The 26,102-nt window shown below is 42.9% G+C and overlaps 1 protein-coding gene across 7 annotated transcripts in view; it reads right to left on the minus strand.

Moving 5' to 3' along the window:
* The window catches only part of TNRC18 (trinucleotide repeat containing 18), a 136,195-nt gene that overhangs the window by 37,236 nt on the left and 72,857 nt on the right, over positions 1–26,102 (minus strand). For 6 of the 7 annotated variants that reach the window (XM_085892940.1, XM_085892939.1, XM_085892943.1 and 3 more), the window contains exons 12-17: positions 25,017–25,183; positions 18,928–19,064; positions 17,952–18,077; positions 17,311–17,500; positions 15,900–16,218; positions 14,113–14,403 (exon numbers count right to left, since the gene is read on the minus strand). In XM_085892940.1, the coding sequence (XP_085749066.1) occupies positions 14,113–14,403; positions 15,900–16,218; positions 17,311–17,500; positions 17,952–18,077; positions 18,928–19,064; positions 25,017–25,183 (1,230 nt within the window). The remainder of the gene's footprint in view (positions 1–14,112; positions 14,404–15,899; positions 16,219–17,310; positions 17,501–17,951; positions 18,078–18,927; positions 19,065–25,016; positions 25,184–26,102) is intronic. The other variant, XM_085892944.1, reaches the window with a different exon arrangement.

Raw genomic sequence — 26,102 nt, forward strand, 5'->3', positions numbered from 1 at the left:
AGACCGTGTGAGGGCACGGGAAGAAAATTGGGGGGCGAGGCCCAAAATTATGAGGACACCAACACAGACGACGGGAATCTGGGTTGTTAGAACCAATAGTTTAAGCGCGAGGCGCTTGTTGAAAGCCCCGGGGTAGTTTAAGAGATAATGGTTAGGGTAGATTAGGAGATGTACCCCTCCGCACCATCCATACCTTCGCTCTAGTTGTGGGCCGCTGGACCCACTTTGGGTTAGATCGCTGAAGTCTGGAGAGGCCATCCTGAGGCTTCGTTGGGCCTCGACACAGGACGCTAGTTCTCCCTTGTCCCCCCCCCCCCCGGGAAGGGAACGTAGGGGTTGGGAGTAGGCTAGGTGACGAGATAGGTTAGCCGAACAAGGACAGTAAAGGGGGTTAGGGGACGATTTATAGTGGGGAAGTAAAAATAAAAACAACAAAAAAATAAGTTGGGGCTAAATTGGTTTTGACAAATTAAGGGAGTGGGTATAGACAGTGACAGGCAAAGGCGATAGGTGGGAGGGAGACAGTAGGCAGGTCCGAGCCCGCCTTCTGAGTGGCCAGCACCACCGCACTCCCTCCATCAAACTGCACTGCAAGGCAAAGGCCGGCCAACTTCATCGGCAGCTGTTGTTTTGCTGTGAGGCCTGTAACGGCCAGATCGTCTGCAGCTGCTGTGCTTCAAGGCCTGTGCCGGTCGGATCGTCCGCCGGCTGTGTTCGCCTGCAGCGGCCCTGTTCTGCCAGCTTTGCATGCCTGCTGCCTTTTCCATGCCATGTCCACTGCCCACATTATCAGTTTGCCCCCATTCATTATTGCTTTGCCCCCCCCCCCTGTTCATTGCCATGTACGCCAGGATTGTCGCAACAGTTTGCAAGCTGCAGGGACTGCCCTGTAGGCAGCCGCATCACGGGACCGCATTGGAGGCCCGTGCAATGTTGTTTGCTGCGTCAGATCATCGCGCGCACCGCAAGGACTGCCCTGTAAGCAGCCGCACAAGGAGACTGCATTTGCGCAGCCCATGCGCCGTTGTTCGCTGCGCCCCTTTAAAAGGGGGAGGCCGTGGACTGCGTGTGAGCAGCCGGCCACGTTCCCTGTCACTTGCATTCGTTCATGAGCCAGAGACTGCATGCGAGCAGCCTGGCTCCCTGCTAACTGCTTTTCTCTTTGCAGAGTCCATTTATCCTGGGCCATGGTTTAGTGTAAAATTTGTAAGTTAAGATGTACTGTAAATATGAGTGCACCCCCGGCATGTCTGTCTAGCGCCGGCAATTTTATTTAAGTTGTCTGAGTGAGTGGGTTTGTTTAGTTAGTTACTCAGCTCTCAGGTTATTTATTTTGGGGACAAGAATACCATGAATATCGCACTCAGGGATCCGTAGATAAAACGTACTCAGGGAGAACTACACATGAAGGCACACGGAAATTTGACGACTCGGGACGAGTCTGTAAAAAGGGGAGGGGGTAGTGTTACGGCTGTGGAAATTCGCAAACCACCATTCAGGTCCCATAGGTGAGATATCTCTTTAGTACATGTGTAGTTAGCCCAAATCCGTTGTCTAGAGGGAATTTATGTGATTCATTCGGGCTGCGATCCTTTGAGATAGCCGTTTTTCTTTTTCTATTGTTATTTTAAATGACAAACCTCCCCGCAAACAACAACCGCCAACAACTACGCCACAACGCCAACCACGCTACAATTACCCTCACAACAACCACCACCATCTTCTCCACTACCCCCGCTGATGAACGCAAACCTCCACGCAAACAACAACCGTCACCAACTGCAACCACGCTCCAACCCTCAGACAACAACAACAACAACGCCAACAGCCATGACCTTTACCTTCGCAACTCAATTCCGCAAACATCGCATCACCGTCATTCCCAAACGGCACCATAACCATCAAACCACCACCGATAAACCCTCCACCACCCTCACCTCTCTCCTACGACCATTCCTGCACCACCTGTGAAAACTGAGCGTCGGGCTGTCTTGGGCTCGTTCAGCGATACGCACCAAGCTGCGAGTGCAAATAGCAGCCTTTCCGAGGGAGAATTCAGATCAAGAACGCTACACGCCCACTTCTGATCCATCCAATTAGTAAGCGCGGAGCGGCTTGGCCCCGCCTCCAGGCGCGTCTGTGTGAAATCGATATATGCAAATTCTAGGATCAGGGGAGGTTCACGCCCACTTTTCCTCCATCCAATTGGCGAGCATGGCTCCGCCCCCGAGGTCATCCTGATCCAGATATTTGCATATTGTTTTCTCCTGCCGGCCTATAAAACGGCGAGCGCAAGGCGAATCATGGCAGAGTGTGGCAGCAGCAGAGTGTGGCAGTAGCAGAGTGTGGCAGTAGCAGTGTGTGTCGGCAGGGCAGAGAGTGGAGTCGGGTGGCAAAGTCATCGGTGTGGCAGCGAGTTGGGTTCTGCAGTCGGCTGAGGAGAGTTGCGGGAAGAGGCAAAGGAGCTCGGGTCCGAGACGAGAAGGACGGCGGCCGGCGATGAGGTCGCGGTGTGAAATCGCTCGTCGCGGGACCCAAGCCAGCCAGCCATTCTCCTCCCCCAGGGCATCAACGATTCCCCCTTTCCCCCGCGCTGAGATAGTGCAAAAAGGGGGCCCCGTTCCAACCCCACTCCAAACGTCGTGCCAACGAAACCAGCCAAGGAGCACGGAGTCGGGGTACAGCCACGTGGCCACATCTGCGGCTCGTCCGCCAACGCGTCACGAGGACGCGGGTAGGACCCCTGCTCTCGCGGACCTGGCCGCTCCTCCAGGTCACGCGCACATATTGGCCTCCAGGCCTGTCTGCCCCCTTGTCTATGAGGGTGGCTTCTTTCCTTTGCTTTTGAGTAAATGTGTGTTGGCGCCGTCTATAAAGTAGAAGTGTATAAGTGTTGCCGTGTGAACGCGTATTCGGTAGTAACTCTGCGTCATTGTTTCTTTTGTTTTAACTGCTATATGTGCATTTTGACTGTTTGGCTGTATATGTGTGCTTTCCGTGTGTCGCGTCATAAATGTGCATTGTGTGAACTGTTTTCCCGTTTCGCTTCGTCTTTTCTTTATTGACCCGCCATCCTGCTTCACGTAAAGGGTTCGTCGTGGGCTTAATACATCTGGTAATTAATCTGAACCGTCCAGGTCGGCGATAGCACCGCTCGGTTATCCCGATAGCACGGAAAGGGTCGCCCAAGCGGCCCGTGTCCGAAGTCGACCTGCGGCGAGGTGCGATCGCCCGGTCGACCATTCGCACAGGGTCGAATTTGGCGAGCGACCCTATCCTGCGCGGGTGGGCAATTGGCACGATCGTGGTGAGGTTAAACCCCCACCCGTGACTAGCTACCGGCGTTGGTCCGAGAGGGTCACGACTGAATTGTCCGTCCGGTGGGCGACGTGTAGCGATTTGAGTTACGTGGCCGTCCGCACGCCGGCGGGCGAGAATTCGCAACAATATAAACATGTACATCGTGTCCATCACATCCTACATATAAACATGTACTTCGTGCCAATCACATCCTTTATATAAACATGTACATCATGCCAATCACATCCAATATGTAAATATGTACTTCATGCCCATCACATCCTTGATATAAACATGGACACCATGCCCATCACATCCTGTATATAAACATGAACATCATGCTCATCACATCCTTTATATAAACATGGACACCATGCCCATCACATCCTTTATACAAACATGTACAGCATGCCCATCATGTCCTTGATATAAACATGTACATCATGCCAATCACATCCTATATATGAACATGTACACCATGCCCATCACACCCTTGATATAAACATGTACATCATGCCCATCACATCCTTTATATAAACATGTACATCGTGCCCATCACGTCCTTTATATAAACATGAACATCATGCCCAGCACATCCTTTATCAAAACATGTACATCGTGCTCATCACGTCCTTAAAAAAACATGCACATCGTGTCCATCACATCCAATATATAAACATGTACATCGTGCCAATCACATCCTATATATAAACATGTACACCATGCCCATCACATCCTTTATATAAACATGTACATCGTGCCCATCACATCCCAAATATAAACAAGTATATCGTGCCCATCACATCATATATATAAACATGTACATCGCGCCCATCACATTCTTTAGAGAAACATGCACATCATGCCAATCACGTCCTAAATATAAATATGTACATCATGCCAATCACATCCTTGAGATAAATATGTACATCACGCCCATCACATCCTTGATATAAACGTGGACATCATGCCCATCATGTCCTTGACATAAACATGTACATCATGCCAATCACATCCTTGATATAAACATGTACATCATGCCCATCATGTCCTCGATATAAACATGTACATCATGCCCATCACATCCTTCATATAAACATGTACATCATGCCAATGACATCCTTAATATAAACATGTACATTATGCCAATCACATCTTTTATATAAACATGTACATAATGCCAATCACATCCTTTATATAAAACATGTACATCGTGCCAATCACATCCTTGATATGTATAAACATGTACATCTTGCCAATCACATGCTATATATAAAGATGTACATCATGCCCATTATGTACTTGATATAAACATGTACATTATGCCCATCACATCCTACATATAAACATGCACATCGTGCCCATCATCTCCTATATATAAACATGTACATAGTGCCCATCACATCCTTTATATAAACATGTACATCATGCCCATGACATCCTTCATTTAAACATGTAAATCATGGCCATCACATCCTTTATATAAAGGACACCATGCCCGTCACATCCTTGATATAAACACGTACATCATGCCCATCATCTTCTATTTAAACATGTACATCATGCCAATCACATCCTTCAGATAAACATGTACATAGTGCCCATCACATCCTTTTATAAACATGTACATCATGCCCATGACATCCTTCATTTAAACATTTACATCATGGCCATCACATCCTTTATATAAAGTACACCATGCCCATCACATCCTTGATATAAGCATGTACACCATGCCCATCACGTCCTTGCTAGAAATATGTACATCATGCCCATCACGTCCTTGATATAAACATGTACATCATGTCCATTACATCCTTTATATAAACATCATGCCAATCACATCCTTCATATAAACATGTACATCATGTCCATCACTTCCTGAATATAAACATGTACATCATGCCCATCACGTCCTTGATAAAAAAAATGCACATCATGCCCATCACGTCCTTTATATAAACATGTACATCATGACCATCACATCCTTCATATAAACACGTACATCATGTCCATCACATCCTTTATATAAACATGTACATCATGTCCATCACATCCTTTATATAAACATGTACATCGTGCCCATCACATCCTTTTTATAAACATGTACATAATGCCCATCACATCCTTGATATAAACAGGAACATCATGCCCATCACCTCATATACATAAACATGTACATCATGCCAATCACGTCCTTTATATAAACATGGATATCATGCCCATCACATCCTTTATATAAACATGCACACCATGCCCATCACATACTTTATATAAACATATATACCATGACCATCACGTTCTTGATATAAACATGCACACCATGCACATTACGTCCTTGATATAAACATGTACACCATGCCAATCACGTCCTTGATATAAACATGTACACCATGCCAATCACATCCTTGATATAAACATGTACATCATGCCCATCACATCCTTTATATAAACATGAACACCATGCCCATCACATCCCTTATATAAACATGTTCACCATGCCCATCACGTCCTTGATATAATCATGTACACCATGCCAATCACGCTCTTTATATAAGCATGTACACCATGCCCATCACGCCCTTTATATAAACATCTACACCGTGCCCATCACGTCCTTGATATAAACATGTACATCATGCCCATCACCTCCTATATATAAACATGTACATCATGCCAATCACGTCCTTCATATAAACATGGACATCATGCCCATCACATCCTACATATAAACATGAACATCATGCCCATCACATCCTTTATATAAACATGCACACCATGCCCATCACATCCTTGATATAAACATGTTCACCATGCCCATCACGTCCTTGATATAATCATGTACACCATGCACATTACGTCCTTGATATAAACATGTACACCTTGCCCATCACATCCTACATATAAACATGCACACCATGCCCATCACATCCTTTATACAAACATGTTCACCATGCCCATCACGTCCTTGATATAAACGTATACATCATGTCCATCACGTCCTTTATATAAACATGTACATCATGCCAATCACATCCTTGATATAAAAATGAGACATCATGCCCATCAAATCCTTTATATAAACATGTACATCATGCCCATCACATGCTAAAAAAATACAAACATGTACACCATGCCCATCACATCCTTTACATAAACATGTACATCATGCCCATCACATCCTATATATAAACATAGGCATCGTGCCCATCACATCCTTAATATAAACATGTACATCATGCCCATCACATGCAATATCTATACAAACATGTACACCATGCCCATGACATCCTTTACATAAACATGTACATCGTGTCCATCACATCCTATATATAAACATAGGCATCGTGCCCATCACGTCCTTGATATAAACATGTACAGCATGCCCATCACCTCCTATATATGAACATGTCCATCATGCAAATCACGTCCTTTATATAAACATGAACATCATGCCCATCACATCCTTTATATAAACATGTACACCATGCCCATCACGTCCTTGATATAAACATGTACACCATGCACATCACGTCCTTGATATAAACATGTACACCATGCCCATCACGTCCTTAATATAAACATGTACACCAGGCCCATCACATCCTTTATATAAACATGTACATCATGCCCATCACATGCTGCATATAAACATGTACATCATGCCAATCACATCCTTGAATAAATATGTACATCATGCCCATCACATCCTATATAGAAAAATGTACACCATGCCCATTATGTCCTTGATATAAACATGTACACCATGCCCATCATGTCCTTGATATAAACATGTACACCATGCCCATCACGTCCTTGATATAAACATGTACACCATGCCCATCACGACCTTTATATAAACATGTACATCATGCCCATCACATGCTGCATATAAACATGTACATCATGCCAATCACATCCTTGAATAAACATGTACATCAAGCCCGTCACGTCCTATGTAGAAAAATGTACACCATGCCCATCAAATTCCTTTATATAATCATTAAACATGTACACCATGCCCATCACAACCTTTGCATAAGCATGTAAATCATGCCCATCACATGCTATATATAAACATGTACATCATGCCCATCACATCGTTTATATAAACATGTATATCATGCCCATCACATCTTTATATAAACATGTACATCATGCCCATCACATCCTTTATAAAAACATGTACATCATGCCCATCACATCCTTTATATTAACATGTACATCATGCCCATCACATGATATATGTAAACATGTACATCGTGCCCATCACATCCTTTATATAATCATTAAACATGTACACCATGCCCATCACATCCTCTATCTAAAAATGTACAACATGCCAATCACTTGCTATAAACAACCATGTACATCATGCCCGTCACGTCCTTGATATAAACATGTACATCATGCCCATCACCTCCTATATATAAACATGTACATCATGCCAATCACATCCTTTATAAAAATTGTCCATCATGCCATCACCTCTAATACAGATATAAACATGTACATCATGCCCATCACATCCTTTATATAAACATGTACATCGTTCCCATTACCACCTGTATATAAACATGTACATCATGCCAATCACATCCTTTATATAAACATGTGCATCATGCCAATCACATCCTTTATATAAACATGTACATCATGCCCATCACATCCTTCATATAAACACGTACATCATGCCCATCACATCCTTTTTATAAACATGTACATCATGCCAATCACATACTTGATATAAACATGTCCATCATGCCCATCACATCCATGATATAAACAAGTACAACATGCCCATCATGTCCTTGATATAAACATGCACATCATGCCCATCATGTCCTTTATATAAACATGTACATCATGCCCATCACATGCCATTTATAAACATGTACATCATGCCCATCACATAAACATGTGCATCATGCCCATCGTGTCCTTCATATAAACATGTACATCATGCCAATCACCTCCGAAAAAACATGTACATCATGCCAATCACATCCTTTATATAAAAATGTACAACATGCCAATCACTTGCTTTAAACAACCATGTACATCATGCCCATCACGTCCTTGATATAAACATGTACATCATGCCCATCACCTCCTATATATAAACATGTACATCATGCCAATCGCGTCCTTCATATAAGCATGGACATCATGCCCATCACGTCCTTTATATAAACATGTACATCGTGCCAATCACGTCCTTTATATAAACATGTACATCATGCCAATCACATCCTTTATATAAACATGTACATCATGCCCATCATCTCCTATATATAAACATGTACATCATGCCAATCACATCCTTCATATAAACATGTACATCATGCCCATCACATCCTTTATATAAACATATACATCATGCCCATGACATCCTTCATATAAACATGTACATCATGCCCATGACATCCTTTATTTAAATGTGTACATGGTGTCCATCACGTCCTTGATATAAACATGTAAATCATGCCCATCACCTCCTATATATAAACATGTACATCATGCCCATCACATCCTATATATAAACATGTACATCATGCCAATCACGTCCTTTATATAAGCATGGACATCATGCCCATCACGTCCTTTATATAAACATGTACATCGTGCCAATCACGTCCTTTATATAAACATGTACATCGTGCCAATCACGTCCTTTATATAAACATGTACATCATGCCAATCACATCCTTTATATAAAAATGTACATGCCAATCACTTGCTATAAACAACCATGTACATCATGCCCATCACGTCCTTGATATAAACATGTACATCATGCCCATCACCTCCTATATATAAACATGTACATCATGCCAATCACGTCCTTTATATAAGCATGGACATCATGCCCATCACGTCCTTTATATAAACATGTACATCATGCCCATCACATCCTTTATATAAACATATACATCATGCCCATGACATCCTTCATATAAACATGTACATCATGCCCATGACATCCTTTATATAAACGTGTACATGGTGTCCATCACGTCCTTGATATAAACATGTAAATCATGCCCATCACCTCCTATATATAAACATGTACATCATGCCCATCACATCCTATATATAAACATGTACATCATGCCCATCACGTCCTTTATATAAACATGTACATCGTGCCAATCACGTCCTTTATATAAACATGTACATCATGCCAATCACATCCTTTATATAAAAATGTACAACATGCCAATCACTTGCTATAAACAACCATGTACATCATGCCCATCACGTCCTTGATATAAACATGTACATCATGCCAATCACGTCCTTTATATAAGCATGGACATCATGCCCATCACGTCCTTTATATAAACATGTACATCGTGCCAATCACGTCCTTTATATAAACATGTACATCATGCCAATCACATCCTTTATATAAACGTGTACATCATGCCCATCATTTCCTATATATAAACATGTACATCATGCCAATCACATCCTTCATATAAACATGTACATCATGCCCATCACATCCTTTATATAAACATATACATCATGCTCATGACATCCTTCATATAAACATGTACATCATGCCCATCACGTCCTTGATATAAGCATGTACATCAGGTCCATCACATCCTTTATATCAACATGCACATCATGCCAATCACATCCTTGATATAAGCATGTACATCATGCCCATCACATCTTTGATATAAACATTTAAACAATGAAAGGTGAGCTATCTGGGGAACATGAACTTATCGACATAGCTGACGAAGGGAACCTGTATGTTTGTGCAATTAAATTCCAAATTCGTAACAATATAAACATGTACATCATGCCCATCACATCCTATATATAAACATGTACATTATGCCCATCACATCCTATAAACATGTACATCCTGCCTATCACATCCTTTATATAAACAAGTACATCATGCCCATCACGTCTTTGATATAAACATGTACATCATGCCCATCACATCATTGTTATAAACAAGTGCACCGTGCCCATCACATCCTATATATAAACATGTACATCATGTCCATCACATCCTTTATATAAACATGTACATCATGCCCATCATATCCGAAACATAAATATGTACATCATGCCCATCACATCCTATATATAAATATGTACATCATGCCAATTACATCCTTTATATAAACATGTACATCATGCCGATCATTTCCTTTTTATAAATATGTACATCATGCCCATCACATCCTATATATAAATATGTACATCATGCCAATGACATCCTTTATATAAACATGTACATCATGCCAATCATATCATTTATATAAACATGTACATCATGCCAATCACATCCTTTATCTCAACCTGTACATCATGCCAATCACATCCTTTCTCTCAACCTGTACATCGTCCCAATCACATCCTTTATATAAACATGTACATCATGCCAATCACATCCTTTATATAAACATGTATATCATGCCCATCACGTCCTTTATATAAACATGTACATCGTGCCAATCACGTCCTTTATATAAACATGTACATCATGCCAATCACATCCTTTATATAAACATGTACATCGTGCCAATCACATCCTTTATATAAACATGTGCATCATGCCAATCATATCATTTATATAAACATGTACATCATGCCAATCACATCCTTTATCTCAACCTGTACATCATGCCAATCACATCCTTTCTCTCAACCTGTACATCGTCCCAATCACATCCTTTATATAAACATGTACATCATGCCAATCACATCCTTTATATAAACATGTACATCGTGCCAATCACATCCTTTATATAAACATGTACATCATGCCGATCATTTCCTTTTTATAAATATGTACATCATGCCCATCACATCCTATATATAAATATGTACATCATGCCAATGACATCCTTTATATAAACATGTACATCATGCCAATCATTTCCTTTTTATAAATATGTACATCATGCCAATCACGTCCTATATATAAATATGTACATCGTGCCAATCACATCCTTTATATTTACTATGTACATCATGCCGATCATATCCTTTTTATAAATATGTACATCATGCCAATCACGTCCTTCATATAAACATGTACATTATGCCAATCACATCCTTTATCTAATCATGTACATCGTGCCCATCTCATATAATGTTCCCAAGAGACCCATGTCAAATCGATAAACTCCAATCTGTTGTCTAAATCATTACTAAATCCGGTGAGCCTTCATGTTTTCAAACTGTACATATTTCTGTCACTCTTCAGTGGTTTCATTTCCCTCATCATGTATGCTCATCTCCGTCGCCCCATGCACCGGCAAAAGCATCATCGCATTTAATCCCATTTTTTTTCATATCAACCATGTATTTTACTTGTACGGCCAAGTGAATACGTCCTGTGCCAGCTTTAATTAATTCGTATTTTAAAATTCATTTTAAGCAAGAAGGGATTCACCAAATAATTAATTCAGATGCAATCATCTAATATTGATGTCGACGTCACCTTTTCAAAGCCCACGTGATCATTTCAGCACTTTTGGGTGGTAATCTTTGATGCTGCCATGGGGAGATCTCCCATTATGATTTCCCCAACAATTCGCTGCTGTTTCCGCCTCCTCCTTCCCCCCCACCGTCTTCAATCCCCCAGACGACCTCCACAACACGGCCCATGATTCTCGCTTTTCTTGGCTGCTTGCCACCAGTCAATGGCTGCCAAGCATTTTCTTCAAGCAAAAAGGACCCTTCTCTGGATCACATTCAAACCTCAATAGCTCAATATAACTATCCGTTACCCCCACCTGGCAGCTTCTGTATCCTTACAGTCACACGCTGTACGCATTCTCACTCAATGTTGAAATCCTTCGGTGTATGTTGTCCCGAATAACGGAATTCTTTCATGCGGTATCCTTCCTTCGCGGCTCATCATTATCAGTCTCGCTTCCCTGCCTGACATCACACATTCACCTTGCTTACTTTCGATAAATGAAATCCCCGCACAGATCGAGTGTCCTTTTGCATACCGGGCTCCGTATGTACACGTGGAAAGCAAGCTTAATTCAAATAACAAATGAGGAGTCTATCATCTCTTACCTTTCTTGTACTCTCATGATTTTGGGTGGTTTGACCCAAATACAGGGTTTTTTTTTTTTTGAGAAAATGATGATATTTATAATGACGATTGGAAGGAAACTTTGGTTGACATTCCATGAGCAAACTGTGTACAATGATCAATCTCGAGATGCTAGAACCTGACATGGCTGCACTAGTCTTCATTGTATCGAGCCTTCATCAAGCAGCTCAACAAACTACGCACATCAGCAGCAACCCCCATCTGATGGTTCAACTCGTGTTTCTTCCGGCATTGCTTAATCACAACAAGATGGACTGGTGTCTCGATGTTCTTACACTGACGTGGTTGAACGAACGTACGTACAAACTCGGGAAATACTTCAGATGAAATCCATCGATACGTACCGTGCTAAATATCAAGGAGACGCGTGTCGAAGCGACAACATGATCTTCCAGCTACCAGAACACTGCGAGCGGCACCCGCGAAGGTAAGAAGATGAGAATATGGAAGATAAATTAAGAAGATGTTGATGGAAGAGCGAAACGAAGGAGTGACGGCGAGAATATCATCGCGATGAGAGGAAGAATAACGCTCGGCAGTGAAAAGTAGGCTCGACTGTCATGTAGGCTTCATGTTTATTCTTCTTTGAAGCTGTGATCCGTAATGGCCTCATCGAATTAGAGAAGGAAAGAGGAGTTTTTTTTAAAGAGTCGTTCGAGGAAGTCTCCAAACGCGACTTCGCATTCGTCTCAGCTCCTTCGTCTAAATATTCCAGTAGCTGGTGATGCGCCGGCAGGGTGGACTTCGAGGTACGCACACTCGCCTCTCAGCTGTGCAGCCTGGGTTCGAACCCTGACCCAGCTATGAACTGTCATCCCGGTGTTTCACAGGCAGGGCGATTCATCAATGTGTGTACCGTCCCTCGGATCGACGTTAAACGGGAATCCAGTCTGCCAGAATTTGTTGGTGGACGTTAAAGACCCCACGGTGCCCTTCTCGAAGAGTACGCGAGCTATCGCCTACACTGCGAACAAATTACAAGTTCCTGCGAGGAAGACAATGGAAAACCACCCAGTGTAACCCTTGCCGAGGAAGCTACTTTGGTGGCACCGACGCTCTGTGAGGCATATTGTACGAGAGAGAGAGAGAGAGAGAGAGAGAGAGAGAGAGAGAGAGAGAGAGAGAGAGAGAGAGAGAGAGAGAGAGAGAGAGAGAGAGAGAGAGAGAGAGAGAGAGAGAGAGAGAGAGAGAGAGAGAGAGAGAGAGAGAGAGAGAGAGAGAGAGAGAGAGAGAGAGAGAGAGAGAGAGAGAGAGAGAGAGAGAGAGAGAGAGAGAGAGAGAGAGAGAGAGAGAGAGAGAGAGAGAGAGAGAGAGAGAGAGAGAGAGAGAGAGAGAGAGAGAGAGAGAGAGAGAGAGAGAGAGAGAGAGAGAGAGAGAGAGAGAGAGAGAGAGAGAGAGAAAAGAGCCTGTGATGACATGTATAGAGCAACGGAAAACATGTACTTTGTGGATTAAAAATGTCCAGAAATACGCAACGATGGATTATCCATATTACGATGGCCTTAAGTTTAAGCAAAATCTCCCACCGTGACAGAAACAGGCCAACCACCCGGGAAGCTGGCAAGGCATAATGATGACATCTTTCCAACTGCTTCATGGCCAAATGCTCCAAACAAAAAACGCCAACGCTCATTTTGAATGAATGCAAAAAATAATAACAATTAAATAAACCTTGGGACAGGACAGAAACAAGCCAGACACTTACACACCTCTTTCATCATATTCCCCGGAGCTGTCTTCGTCGTCATCCTCCTCGTCTCCGCTTTCCGAAAAGTGACCCGAACGTAGCCGCGTGCCTGGCCAGGCCGTACCCTTGGCACTTGTAGACCTTGGTGTGAAGGTGGATTTACCACCTACTGTCCGCTTATAAGTTCCTTTGCCAACCGCAGTTTGAGAACTGTTGGTGGTTTTCTTGCGAACCATTTGTGTCGCACAGTGTGCTCTGCCAATAATTGCTTGCTGCCTCTCTGAGTCTCCATAGTCCGAGTCCGATCCACGATCTGCGAAGAGATGCAAACCAGTGCCTGATGATCATCAGTGATGCTTGTCAAAATATCATTTTCACGTTTCAATCGGAATTCATTCTCTCTCATTCTTCCCACATTTCCTCTTCCTGTCGACCCTGCTGTGTCCGCCCTTTCTCACAACAACATTTTCCAAAGTCAGCGAAGCTTGGATGACTTGCAGCATTCCTGATACAACGCTTTGAAGACTGTAACCTCATTTCGACCCACCGGCATAATCCGAGTCATGCGTCATCTGATCCGCATTTAATCTCTCCTCATGGTTATACCAAAATAGCCGATGAAGGGACACGCAGAAATATGCGGCCAGGGGTTTTCAAGGAATTAAGTGACCAACAAAACCACCTTTTGATTCGTGTGGGCTAATTTAAACTGAAAATGAGGCACTGTGGTTAGTTATTACAAAAAACCGTAACACCAATAAACCACGCTCGGGGTCGAGGTGCTAGTTAAAGTAGGAAAGCTTATGCAGCGTCCTGAAACAGTACTCGTGTTAGTAAATCACTGAAACCTTGTTCGTATTCTGGCGCAACCTTCCAAAGCAAGAATGATGGAATGTCCAGTCGGCAGTCCCTTCATTAAGTGCAGCAAACAAAACACTGACCAGACTTAGAGCCAGGACATTAATAATCCTATGGCAGTTCTAATCTAATTCAACTGTGCCATCAAATGCAGTGCCAGAAATCTCAGGTGAGATGTGAGTCAGTGCATAGTAGCTTTGGACAAGTTAATTTGTCCAGGACAGTGAATTAGTAGAATGGGGGAAGTTTAGGTGAACACGACAACCCGACCACTTGATCCAGGGCTAACCTGCAACCTGAGGGTGTGACTCGCTATCTGAAGGCGCTGTCTGCAGCAATTTCACGGATCTTCTCGCCATGTGATCCACCACGATGCCTTCTTGCGACACCAATTAGTTTGCTCCCCGCTGTCAGGCCTATATTAAATATTTCAAAGTGAACACCCAAAGTATACGACGGACATAAACTCCCGGGAATTAAAACGGACGAGTTGCTCCGGATTATCGGTGTGAGCACAGCTTAAGACCGACATGATCACAAAAATTCCAACAGCCGAATTCCGAAATATGCGATTGCATAACCAAAGCTCGTTAACATCACAAATAGTGATCCCAGCAAACCGTTCTATCCACGTACAGTATCGGTATCCATGCAGGACACTGGGTGCTGGACACAGAATAATCAGCATTTGTTTGTCTGTATCACCTTTGACACCAGTAAGACACTCTTTATCCCTACGTTTGACATCGTGAGTGTGCAAAATAAATAAATAAATAAATAAATAAATAAACAATTTGTTGCCAGCTGGGTGATAGGCATAGGAAGAATCAGATTAGTTTGTGCAATCCTGTCGCCCATCTGAATTAATTATTTTTAAACTGATTTTTAAAATCGAGTCCAACTATGAAGTGGACACCGGCAAGCCACTAATGGGGTCGTGGGGCTTCTCACCATGAGAGTGGATGCTGCATTCCGACCTCATGGGTGACAACAGTGCTTCCTTCCTGTCCTTCGGCATCACCAATTGTTGCCCACCCTTCTTCGAGTCTTTTGTTTCATGCCTGCGCTTTGCTGTCTTGGCGGCAGAGGCGTGATCTGCGGTTGAGGTAGCCGCTCGTTTTGTGGATGCACTTCCAGCGCAAGGTCGTACTTTCTTCTTTTTCGCTTTGGTCGCATGGCCCGTGTTGCTTTGCGGTTTGTCCTGCCTCTTCACCCGACATGGACAAACATCTGCTTTTGTCTTGCCTTTCCGCTTTGTTTTTCGCTGTTTCTGTTGTGGGGATGAAACAACACGTATGGTGTCTGCAGCACAGCACATTTGGAACAAAACAAACAAAAACAACTAAACAATTTTATTAAGTCTGCCCTGTCTCTTGTTTTTTTTTCATTACAATGAAGATCAACGTGAAGACCCTTTCTTCTGAAGATGATTTCCAACAAATTAGCATCACAATGTACACACTATTTATCATTGCTTGGGTTGGACTGTGTCATGCTCCCATCTGAGCACATCGTCCATGATGTTGGAATGTCAGGTTCAAATCCCATATACAATGTTGATTTGTCCAGTATCTGCTAATGTCCATGTAATGCATGTAAATGTACACTGATATCTCTCTCTCTCTCTCTCTCTCTCTCTCTCTCTCTCTCTCCCTCTCTCTCTCTCTCTCTCTCTCTCTCTCTCTCTCTCTCTCTCTCTCTCTCTCTCTCTCTCTCTCTCTCTCTCTCTCTCTCTCTCTCTCTCTCTCTCTCTCTCTCTCTCTCTCTCTCTCTCTCTCTCTCTCTCTCTCTCTCTCTCTCTCTCTCTCTCTCTCTCTCTCTCTCTCTCTCTCTCTCTCTCTCTCTCTCTCTCTCTCTCTCTCTCTCTCTCTCTCTCTCTCTCTCTCTCTCTCTCTCTCTCTCTCTCTCTCGTCCTTATCCTCCATGTAATGCACAAACTTCTCTAAGAGCAATTACATCACTGAAATAAAGATTTAAAAAAGCTACGTCATTCTCCATTATTCTCTCAACGTTCTTCAGAAACATTGACTGTGAATTACATGCAGAAACACCAATAATAAGAGAACAGCTAGTTGCCTGTGCAATAGGAACAAAAATCTGTTGATAATTTAATATCAACGCATTCAAACTAGGAACATCAATAACGCTCTTCCCTCGATCTTGATTCAATGTTAGAGCGCTTCACATTAACGTCATCACATTTCAAACTCACGACTGGACACCGATTGCTGCAATCAAGCGGGGCAGCACTTACAGCATCTGTCACCCTGATAGAGTTTTCGGATGTTGAGCTCGACTTGACGAGACCATTTTCCTTGTCAGAGCATTGCTGACATGTTCTGTCATTCTCACATTGACTCACCTCTGTTTTGGTTGCCGCGGAGTTCATCCGCATCCCCTTGCGTCCTGCCTTGTGACTTGGTGCACTCGTTCTTTCGCCTCGTTGTTTTGCGCCGTATTCTTGACGACTACGGACCTCATTCTTCCTCCCCTTCTTCCTGCCTGGTTCTTCATCCAGACTTTCAGTATCGTCTGACAGGCCCCCAAGCCGCCTTTATGCAACACAATAACACACAGGATGACTTTTTTTTGCTGTTGTTGCTCGCACAGCTGTGTTCATAGTGACACATATTGTTTTATCTCTGCTTATTGTTTGTTTGTTTTGTGTTTATTTTCCCACCGGTTTAACACCAATTCCACAAAAAGCTTCTGGCAAGACATGAATGAGGTTAACTATGCGATCAAACATATTGAGGCAGCGAGTGCTGCCTCTCCCTGCACATCTGCCCTGTGTTGCACGCAGCTCCCGGGTGCTGCCGCATGCCTCATTAACGCCCTAATGTCGCAGCAAATAGGCCTTGGATCGCAACTGCGCCTCCCGTGTGGAGCTGCCGAGCGAATGCGGCACTGCTTGGTTTGGAGACGCTTAGTAAAAACATGAGCATGGCAAACAAGACAGCTGGCAACACTCGCCCACTGTTGTAACGGTAATGTATCGCTCACTTGTCAGCTGTGTCGGCTTCATGTGACCGGCCTGGCGGTGAGGACGGGATGGCCCAGGATTGCCTGCGCTTCCGTGGTCTCCCTGGTCCCCGCCGAGTCCCCGAAGAGCTTCTTCGTTTCTCGTCACTGTGGACCGATTGAGTTGATGTGAAAATGCATTTGCATGATATCCAAGGAAATTTTCATTCATTTCTGCTAAAAACACATGCAAGCACATACATTATTTTGCATAGCACATGGCTCAGCAGAGCTAAGGGTGGCAGGGAACTGCTGTCTTGTGCTGCTTTATGCTACCATCGATTTCTCGCATCCAGAAGCATTTGCTGTTGACACAAATGAGGAAGCAAGGTTTTTTTTATCATCTATTTCTTTATTTGAACAAATTAAATGGTGGGCGTCATGCCTGCATCCGGTATGGACGTAATAGACAACAAACTTAAGAAGATGAAGATGAAGAAAAATAATTTCATTATACCGCCAACTTCAAATACATACAAGAAAAGTGAGAATGTGAGCACGTACAAACAGACTATTTAAAATAAATTTGTATTATCACTGCAATAAAAGTTAATGAAATGAAGAACAGGAGTGGCAGGGATAGGAAGAGTAAGAGGATCTAAACAGGCCTATGTACTCGCACACAGCCCTGCCCACCTTTATCGATAAACCTTCAACGAGAGAAGAATGGATTAGACGTGTGATAAACATAAACAACGCTACCCAGTAAAGTGCACGCAAGGCACACAAAACATTGCAGTCTGAGAAAAGATAATACATCAGAAAAGTAGCGAAGCAGGTGCATCACCCTCCCAGAGACATACCAATAATTCTTTCGATTCTTTTAACGACTGTCCATTACTAGTGCGGACCATTAAAAGGAGACTATTGAATCTCGGTCAAAAGTTCTGAGGTTCCACGGCTCAGGGGTTTCTTTATTGTGCTAATAATGAAAAGCTCAATCTCTGCCGCTCCTCACCCCCAATCCCGGTGTCGCTGCAACCGCACGAGTTCGCGCTGTTTGTCGCGGTAGCAGCGTTGCAGTTCGGCGAGTCTCACACGCAGCTCTAGCTCTCCAGGCTCCAAGAAGTCCATGGCGATACGTATGGGACAAGCCTGACGAGCACAAAAATGACCCACCAATGGCACCGATATAATCGCTTAGTAATAAGCCAGTTTCATCAAGCTTGCACAAGCATGGCACAGAGGTAGTTCACGGATGACTATCGTCTGGACTCTTGTATATAAAACAGACGGACAGACATGGTAGTTAATTTTTGAGGGTATTTGTGTTTGTCATGTCGGTAACCAATAACCGTGATCACATGTTTCTGCTTGAAATCAAGATGTGTCAAGTGAGATAACAAAGAATGCGGAACGTCGAGTAATTTTGAAATTTCTCAATTTTGGGTCAACAAAACCATCGTGCTTGTTGAAATTCGCAAACGAGACGTCTGTACAGCGTAATGATGCTTGCCCATCAAGACCTCCGTATTAAACTGGTGCACACCGTTTAAACAGTGAAAATATACAGTCAAACCATGTGCTGAACCTGGTGTTGGCTTCGTGGTTAAGGTGGCTGGCTGGGGAGCTTAGAGTCCTGAGTTTTAGCCTCGTTCTCCACTGAATTAACACCGGGTGGGGTAGACTCAGCCCGTCATCCTTCTGAGGTCAGCGAAGTGAGTACCAGTGTACTGGTTGAGGGGCACAGCATCAGCGGCACAACCGTGCTTCCAAGAGATGATAGCTACCTGGCAGCCAAGCTGCGATACGCGAGAACAGAACAGACATTCACAAGTAGTACATTTATGAACCATGTGCTGCAAGTTCAACGACACTTCGATCAACAACACACAAACAGAAAGTGAAATGACGATTGAAATCATTTCGACTGACTAAAAGTGTCCAGTGCTATGTGTCCAAAGATGGAGAATAACACGAAAAGTAATGCAAGTTTCGTTTTGCTGAAACATTCATACAACTCTTACAAATAAGCTTGATATGATCGAATTACATGGATTTTCATCAAATCTCAAAAGAAACCGTAAAGTGGTGGAATGGAAGCTTCGTTATACGTAAAGGTCCAGGTCAAATTTGAAGCACTCTCGTAGTTATTCATTCCATGGGAGTAATTGGGAACATTAAAAAAAACAACATCAGAGGCATTAATTATGGGGAGTCAGGAAGAGGAGAGAGAGAAATGAGGTGAGCACTGGGCTGGGAAAAGGTGAAAGCCACATTCCAAGTAAAATCTGTCTATAACACCCACAAACACACACACCCTCTGTAATATGACACACAAACACACACACACACACACACACACACACACACACCCTCTGTAATATAATAACACACACTCACCCTCTGTAATATGACACACCCACACACCCACACACACACCCTCTGTAATATGACACACACACACACACACACCCTCTGTAATATGACACACACGCACACACCCACCCTCTGTAATATGACACCCACAAACACACACACCCTCTGTAATATGACACACACACACACACACACACACCCTCTGTTATGTAATAACACACACTCACCCTCTGTAATATAATAAAACACACACACACACGCACCCTCGGTAATATGACACACACACACACACACACACACACACACACACACACACACACACACACCCTCTATAATATAATAACACACAGACTCACCCTCTGTAATATAATAAAACACCCACAAACACACACACCCTCTGTAATATGACGCACAGACACATTGACTCTCTGTAATATGACACACACACACACACACACACACACACACACACACACACACACACACACACCCCCTCTGTAATATGACACACACACACACACACCCTCTGCAATATGACATACACACATACACTCTCTGTAATATGACACACACACACACACACACACACACACACACACACACACACACACACCGTCTGTAATATGACACACACACACATACACTCTCTGTAATATGACACACACAGACACACACACACACACACACACACACACACACACACACACACACACACACACCCTCTGTAATATGACACACACACACACACACCCTCTGCAATATGACATACACACACATACACTCTCTGTAATATGACACACACACACACACACACACACACACACACACACACACACACACACACACACAGAACACACCCTCTGTAATATGACATACACACACACACACACACACACACACACACACACACACACACCCCCTCTGTAATATAATAAAACACACACACACACACACCCTCTGTAATATAATAAAACACACACACACGCACCCTCTGTAATATAATAAAACACACACACACACACCCTCTGTAATATGACATACACACACACACACTCACCCTCTGTAATATAATAAAACACACACACACGCACCCTCGGTAATATGACACACACACACACACACACACACACACACACACCCTCTGTAATATGACACACACACACACACACCCTCTGTAATATGACATACACACAGACACTCTCTGTAATATGGCACACACACACACACACACACGCCCTCTGTAATATGACATACACACACACACACACACACACACACCCTCTGTAATACGACACTCACACACCCCCTGTAATATGACACACACACACACACACACACACACACCCTCTGTAATATGACATACACACACACACCCTCTGTAATATAATAACACACACACACCCTCTGTAATATAATCTCACACACACACCCTGTGTAATATAACTCACACGCCCACTCACACCCTTTGTTATATAATAACACACACGCCCACACCCTCTATAATATAATAACACACACACACCCACAAACACACACACCCTCTGTAATATGACACACACACACACACACACACACACACACACACACACACACACACACACACACACACACACCTCTGTAATATAATAACATACACACTCACCCTCTGTAATATAATAAAACACACACACGCACCCTCTGTAATATGACACACACACACACACACACACACACACACACACACACACACACACACCCTCTGTAATATGACACACACACACACACACCCTCTGTAATATGATACACACACACACACACACACACACACACACCCTCTGTAATATGATACACACACACACACACACACACACACACACACACACACACACACACACACACACCCTCTGTAATATGACATATACACACACACACACACTCTCTGTAATATGACACACACACACACACACACACACCCTCTGTAATATGACATACACACACACACACACTCTCTGTAATATGACACACACACACACATACACACACACACCCTCTGTAATATGACACACACACACACACACACACCCTCTGCAATATGACATACATACACATACACTCTCTGTAATATGACACACACACACACACACACACACACACACACACACACACACACACACACACAAAAGACACACTCTGTTAAAGGACATACACAGACAGACACACACACACACACACACACACACACACACACCCTCTGTAATATAATAAAACACACACACACGCACCCTCTGTAATATAATAAAACACACACACACACACCCTCTGTAATATAATAAAACACACACACACACACACCCTCTGTAATATGACATACACACACACACTCACCCTCTGTAATATAATAAAACACACACACACGCACCCTCGGTAATATGACACACACACACACACACACACACACACACACACACACACACACCCTCTGTAATATGACACACACACACACACACACACCCTCTGTAATATGACATACACACATATACACTCTCTGTAATATGACACACACACACACACACACACACACCCTCTGTAATATGACACACACACACACACACACACCCTCTGTAATATGACACTTACACACCCCCTGTAATATGACACACACACACACACACACACACACACACATACACACACAGCCTCTGTAATATGACATACACACACACACCCTCTGTAATATAATAACACACACACACCCTCTGTAATATAATAACACACACACCCTCTGTAATATAATAACACACACACACCCTCTGTAATATAACTCACACACCCACACACACCCTCTGTTATATAATAACACACACACCCACACCCTCTATAATATAATAACACACACACCCACAAACACACACACCCTCTGTAATATGACACACACACACACACACACACACACACACACACACACACACACACACCCTCTGTAATATAATAACATACACACTCACCCTCTGTAATATAATAAAACACACACACGCACCCTCTGTAATATGACACACGCGCACACACACACACACACACACACACACACACACACACCCTCTGTAATATAATAACACACACACTCACCCTCGGTAATATGACACACACACACACACACACACACACACCCTCTGTAATATGACATATACACACACACACACACTCTCTGTAATATGACACACACACACACACACCCTCTGTAATATGACATACACACACACACTCTCTGTAATATGACACACACACACACACACATACACACACACACCCTCTGTAATATGACACACACACACACCCTCTGCAATATGACATACACACACATACACTCTCTGTAATATGACACACACACACACACACACACACACACACACACACACACACACACACACACACCCTCTGTAATATGACATACACACACACACACACACACCCTCTGTAATATAATAAAACACACACACACGCACCCTCTGTAATATAATAAAACACACACACACACACACCCTCTGTAATATAATAAAACACACACACACACCCTCTGTAATATGACATACACACACACACTCACCCTCTGTAATATAATAAAACACACACACACACCCTCTGTAATATGACATACACACACACACACACACTCACCCTCTGTAATATAATAAAACACACACACCCTCGGTAATATGACACACACACACACACACACACACACACACACACACACACACACACACACACACACACACACACACACACACCCTCTGTAATATGACACACACACACACACACACCCTCTGTAATATGACATACACACACATACACACTCTGTAATATGACACACACACACACACACACTCTGTAATATGACATACACACACACACACACACACACACACACACCCTCTGTAATATGACACTCACACACCCCCTGTAATATGACACACACACACACACACACACACCCTCTGTAATATGACATACACACACACACACTCTGTAATATGACACACACACACACACACACACACACACACACACACACCCTCTGTAATATGACACACACACACACACACACACACCTTACATGAGTACTTAAGTGTGAATGGTGATCCTGTGTAAATGTAACTTGCTTGGAGATGGTTTGTAAGTGACAGATTAAACGAACCAGGCGAGCAGTTTGTAGGTGGGTTCAGCCGTGCTGTCCCACAAATGCAATGACATCTCAAAATGAAACATAAAAACCGTTAGCTTTGTTTAATCGACTATAAATGCACAAACACAGGCTTCACATTCACGGTGTGTTCGTGCATTCCGTGTTCATATCGTTCGAGCTGTGAAAGAAAAACATTTTACGATTCACTAATATTTTGTTTCTGAATCTCCATCTGAAGGAGTATTTTGAACATGTCTCATTGGGGGTGGGAAGGTGAGGGGAGGGGAGGTTTGGGGGGGGGAGTGGGAGGTTGGGGGTGGGAGTGGGAGGTTGGGGGGGGGAGAGAAGTTGCAGCTATGTCAGCAAAGTCACATAAATGATCTCAAGTGATGAAAGGTGGTTGGTTTATAAAGGGGATGCAGAATTCATCACCAAGCATAACCAAGTAAGCAGATCACAACAAAAGAGTACATGACACTTCTAGCATAGCTTTCTTTACATTATTAGGATATATCTGAGTTGACACTATTCAATGCAAGCTCCATCGCACAACGTTCCATCCATACCTGCTGTTCTTTACGAAAACAACAAGAACCCTGCTTGCGTTTCGCCTTCCATGCCTGCAGGATGCGCATGTGTGTGAGCGCCGAGCGCTTCTCCTGCTCTTCGGCTTCTTTCGCAAGATTCTCCTCCGCCACGCTCAGCAGCGACGCGAGACCGGGCCGCAAAACACCTGCACACGGAGCATAGCGAGTGCACGTACTCATTTGCCTTCACATTGTTTTGACCGTACTTTGGCAGTCTCTCCTCTGAAGCTCTAAATTTTCATTTCCTTCGGTCAAGGCTCATAAAACATCTTTGCAATGCTTAATTTACACGATGAACTTTGACGCAAGAGGAGGCCATTTGGCCCATCATACCTGTGCTACATCAACAACACATGTATTAAATCGAAGAGTTTATCAACATAAACCCATTGGGATTTGGGGTTATAGGAGGTGGAGGATATATAAATATAGGTAAATGTATATATATATATATATATATATATATATATATATATATATATATATATATATATATATATATATATATATATATATATATATATATATATATATATATATATATATACTAGCGATACCCGTGCACATGCACGGGATAGCAGTACAAGATAGATGGTAGCAGACGACAGACCGTACAAGGGGAATGACAAAAATACACATTGTGCAAAATGCAAGTGGTAATATGGAACGCCAAGACTTCTCAAACATTGTCGGCATGTCCGCTAAGTGCCACAACAATTTCATAGGGATCGTGTGACGGTGAGCCGAGTTTTTAGTGTGCAAGCTTGGTATTAAAATAGATATATATATATATATATATATATATATATATATATATATATATATATATATATATATATATATATATATATATATGTATATATATATATATGTATATATATATATATATATATATATATATATATATATATATATATATATATATATATACTGATAGGCTGTATCCGGATCCGTACCTGAAACAAAATCGAATCGGCTTGTTCTTGTCACCTACTCAACTCATCCACCAGGTTTCGTCCAAATCTGTCCAACTTTTTGGGATATCTTGCAATATATTGGTTTTGG

The sequence above is a fragment of the Eptatretus burgeri genome, chromosome 8 (assembly GCF_056783735.1).
Source record: "Eptatretus burgeri isolate ZD-2024b chromosome 8, Ebu_testis_v1, whole genome shotgun sequence".
Taxonomy (NCBI): Eukaryota; Metazoa; Chordata; class Myxini; order Myxiniformes; family Myxinidae; genus Eptatretus; species Eptatretus burgeri.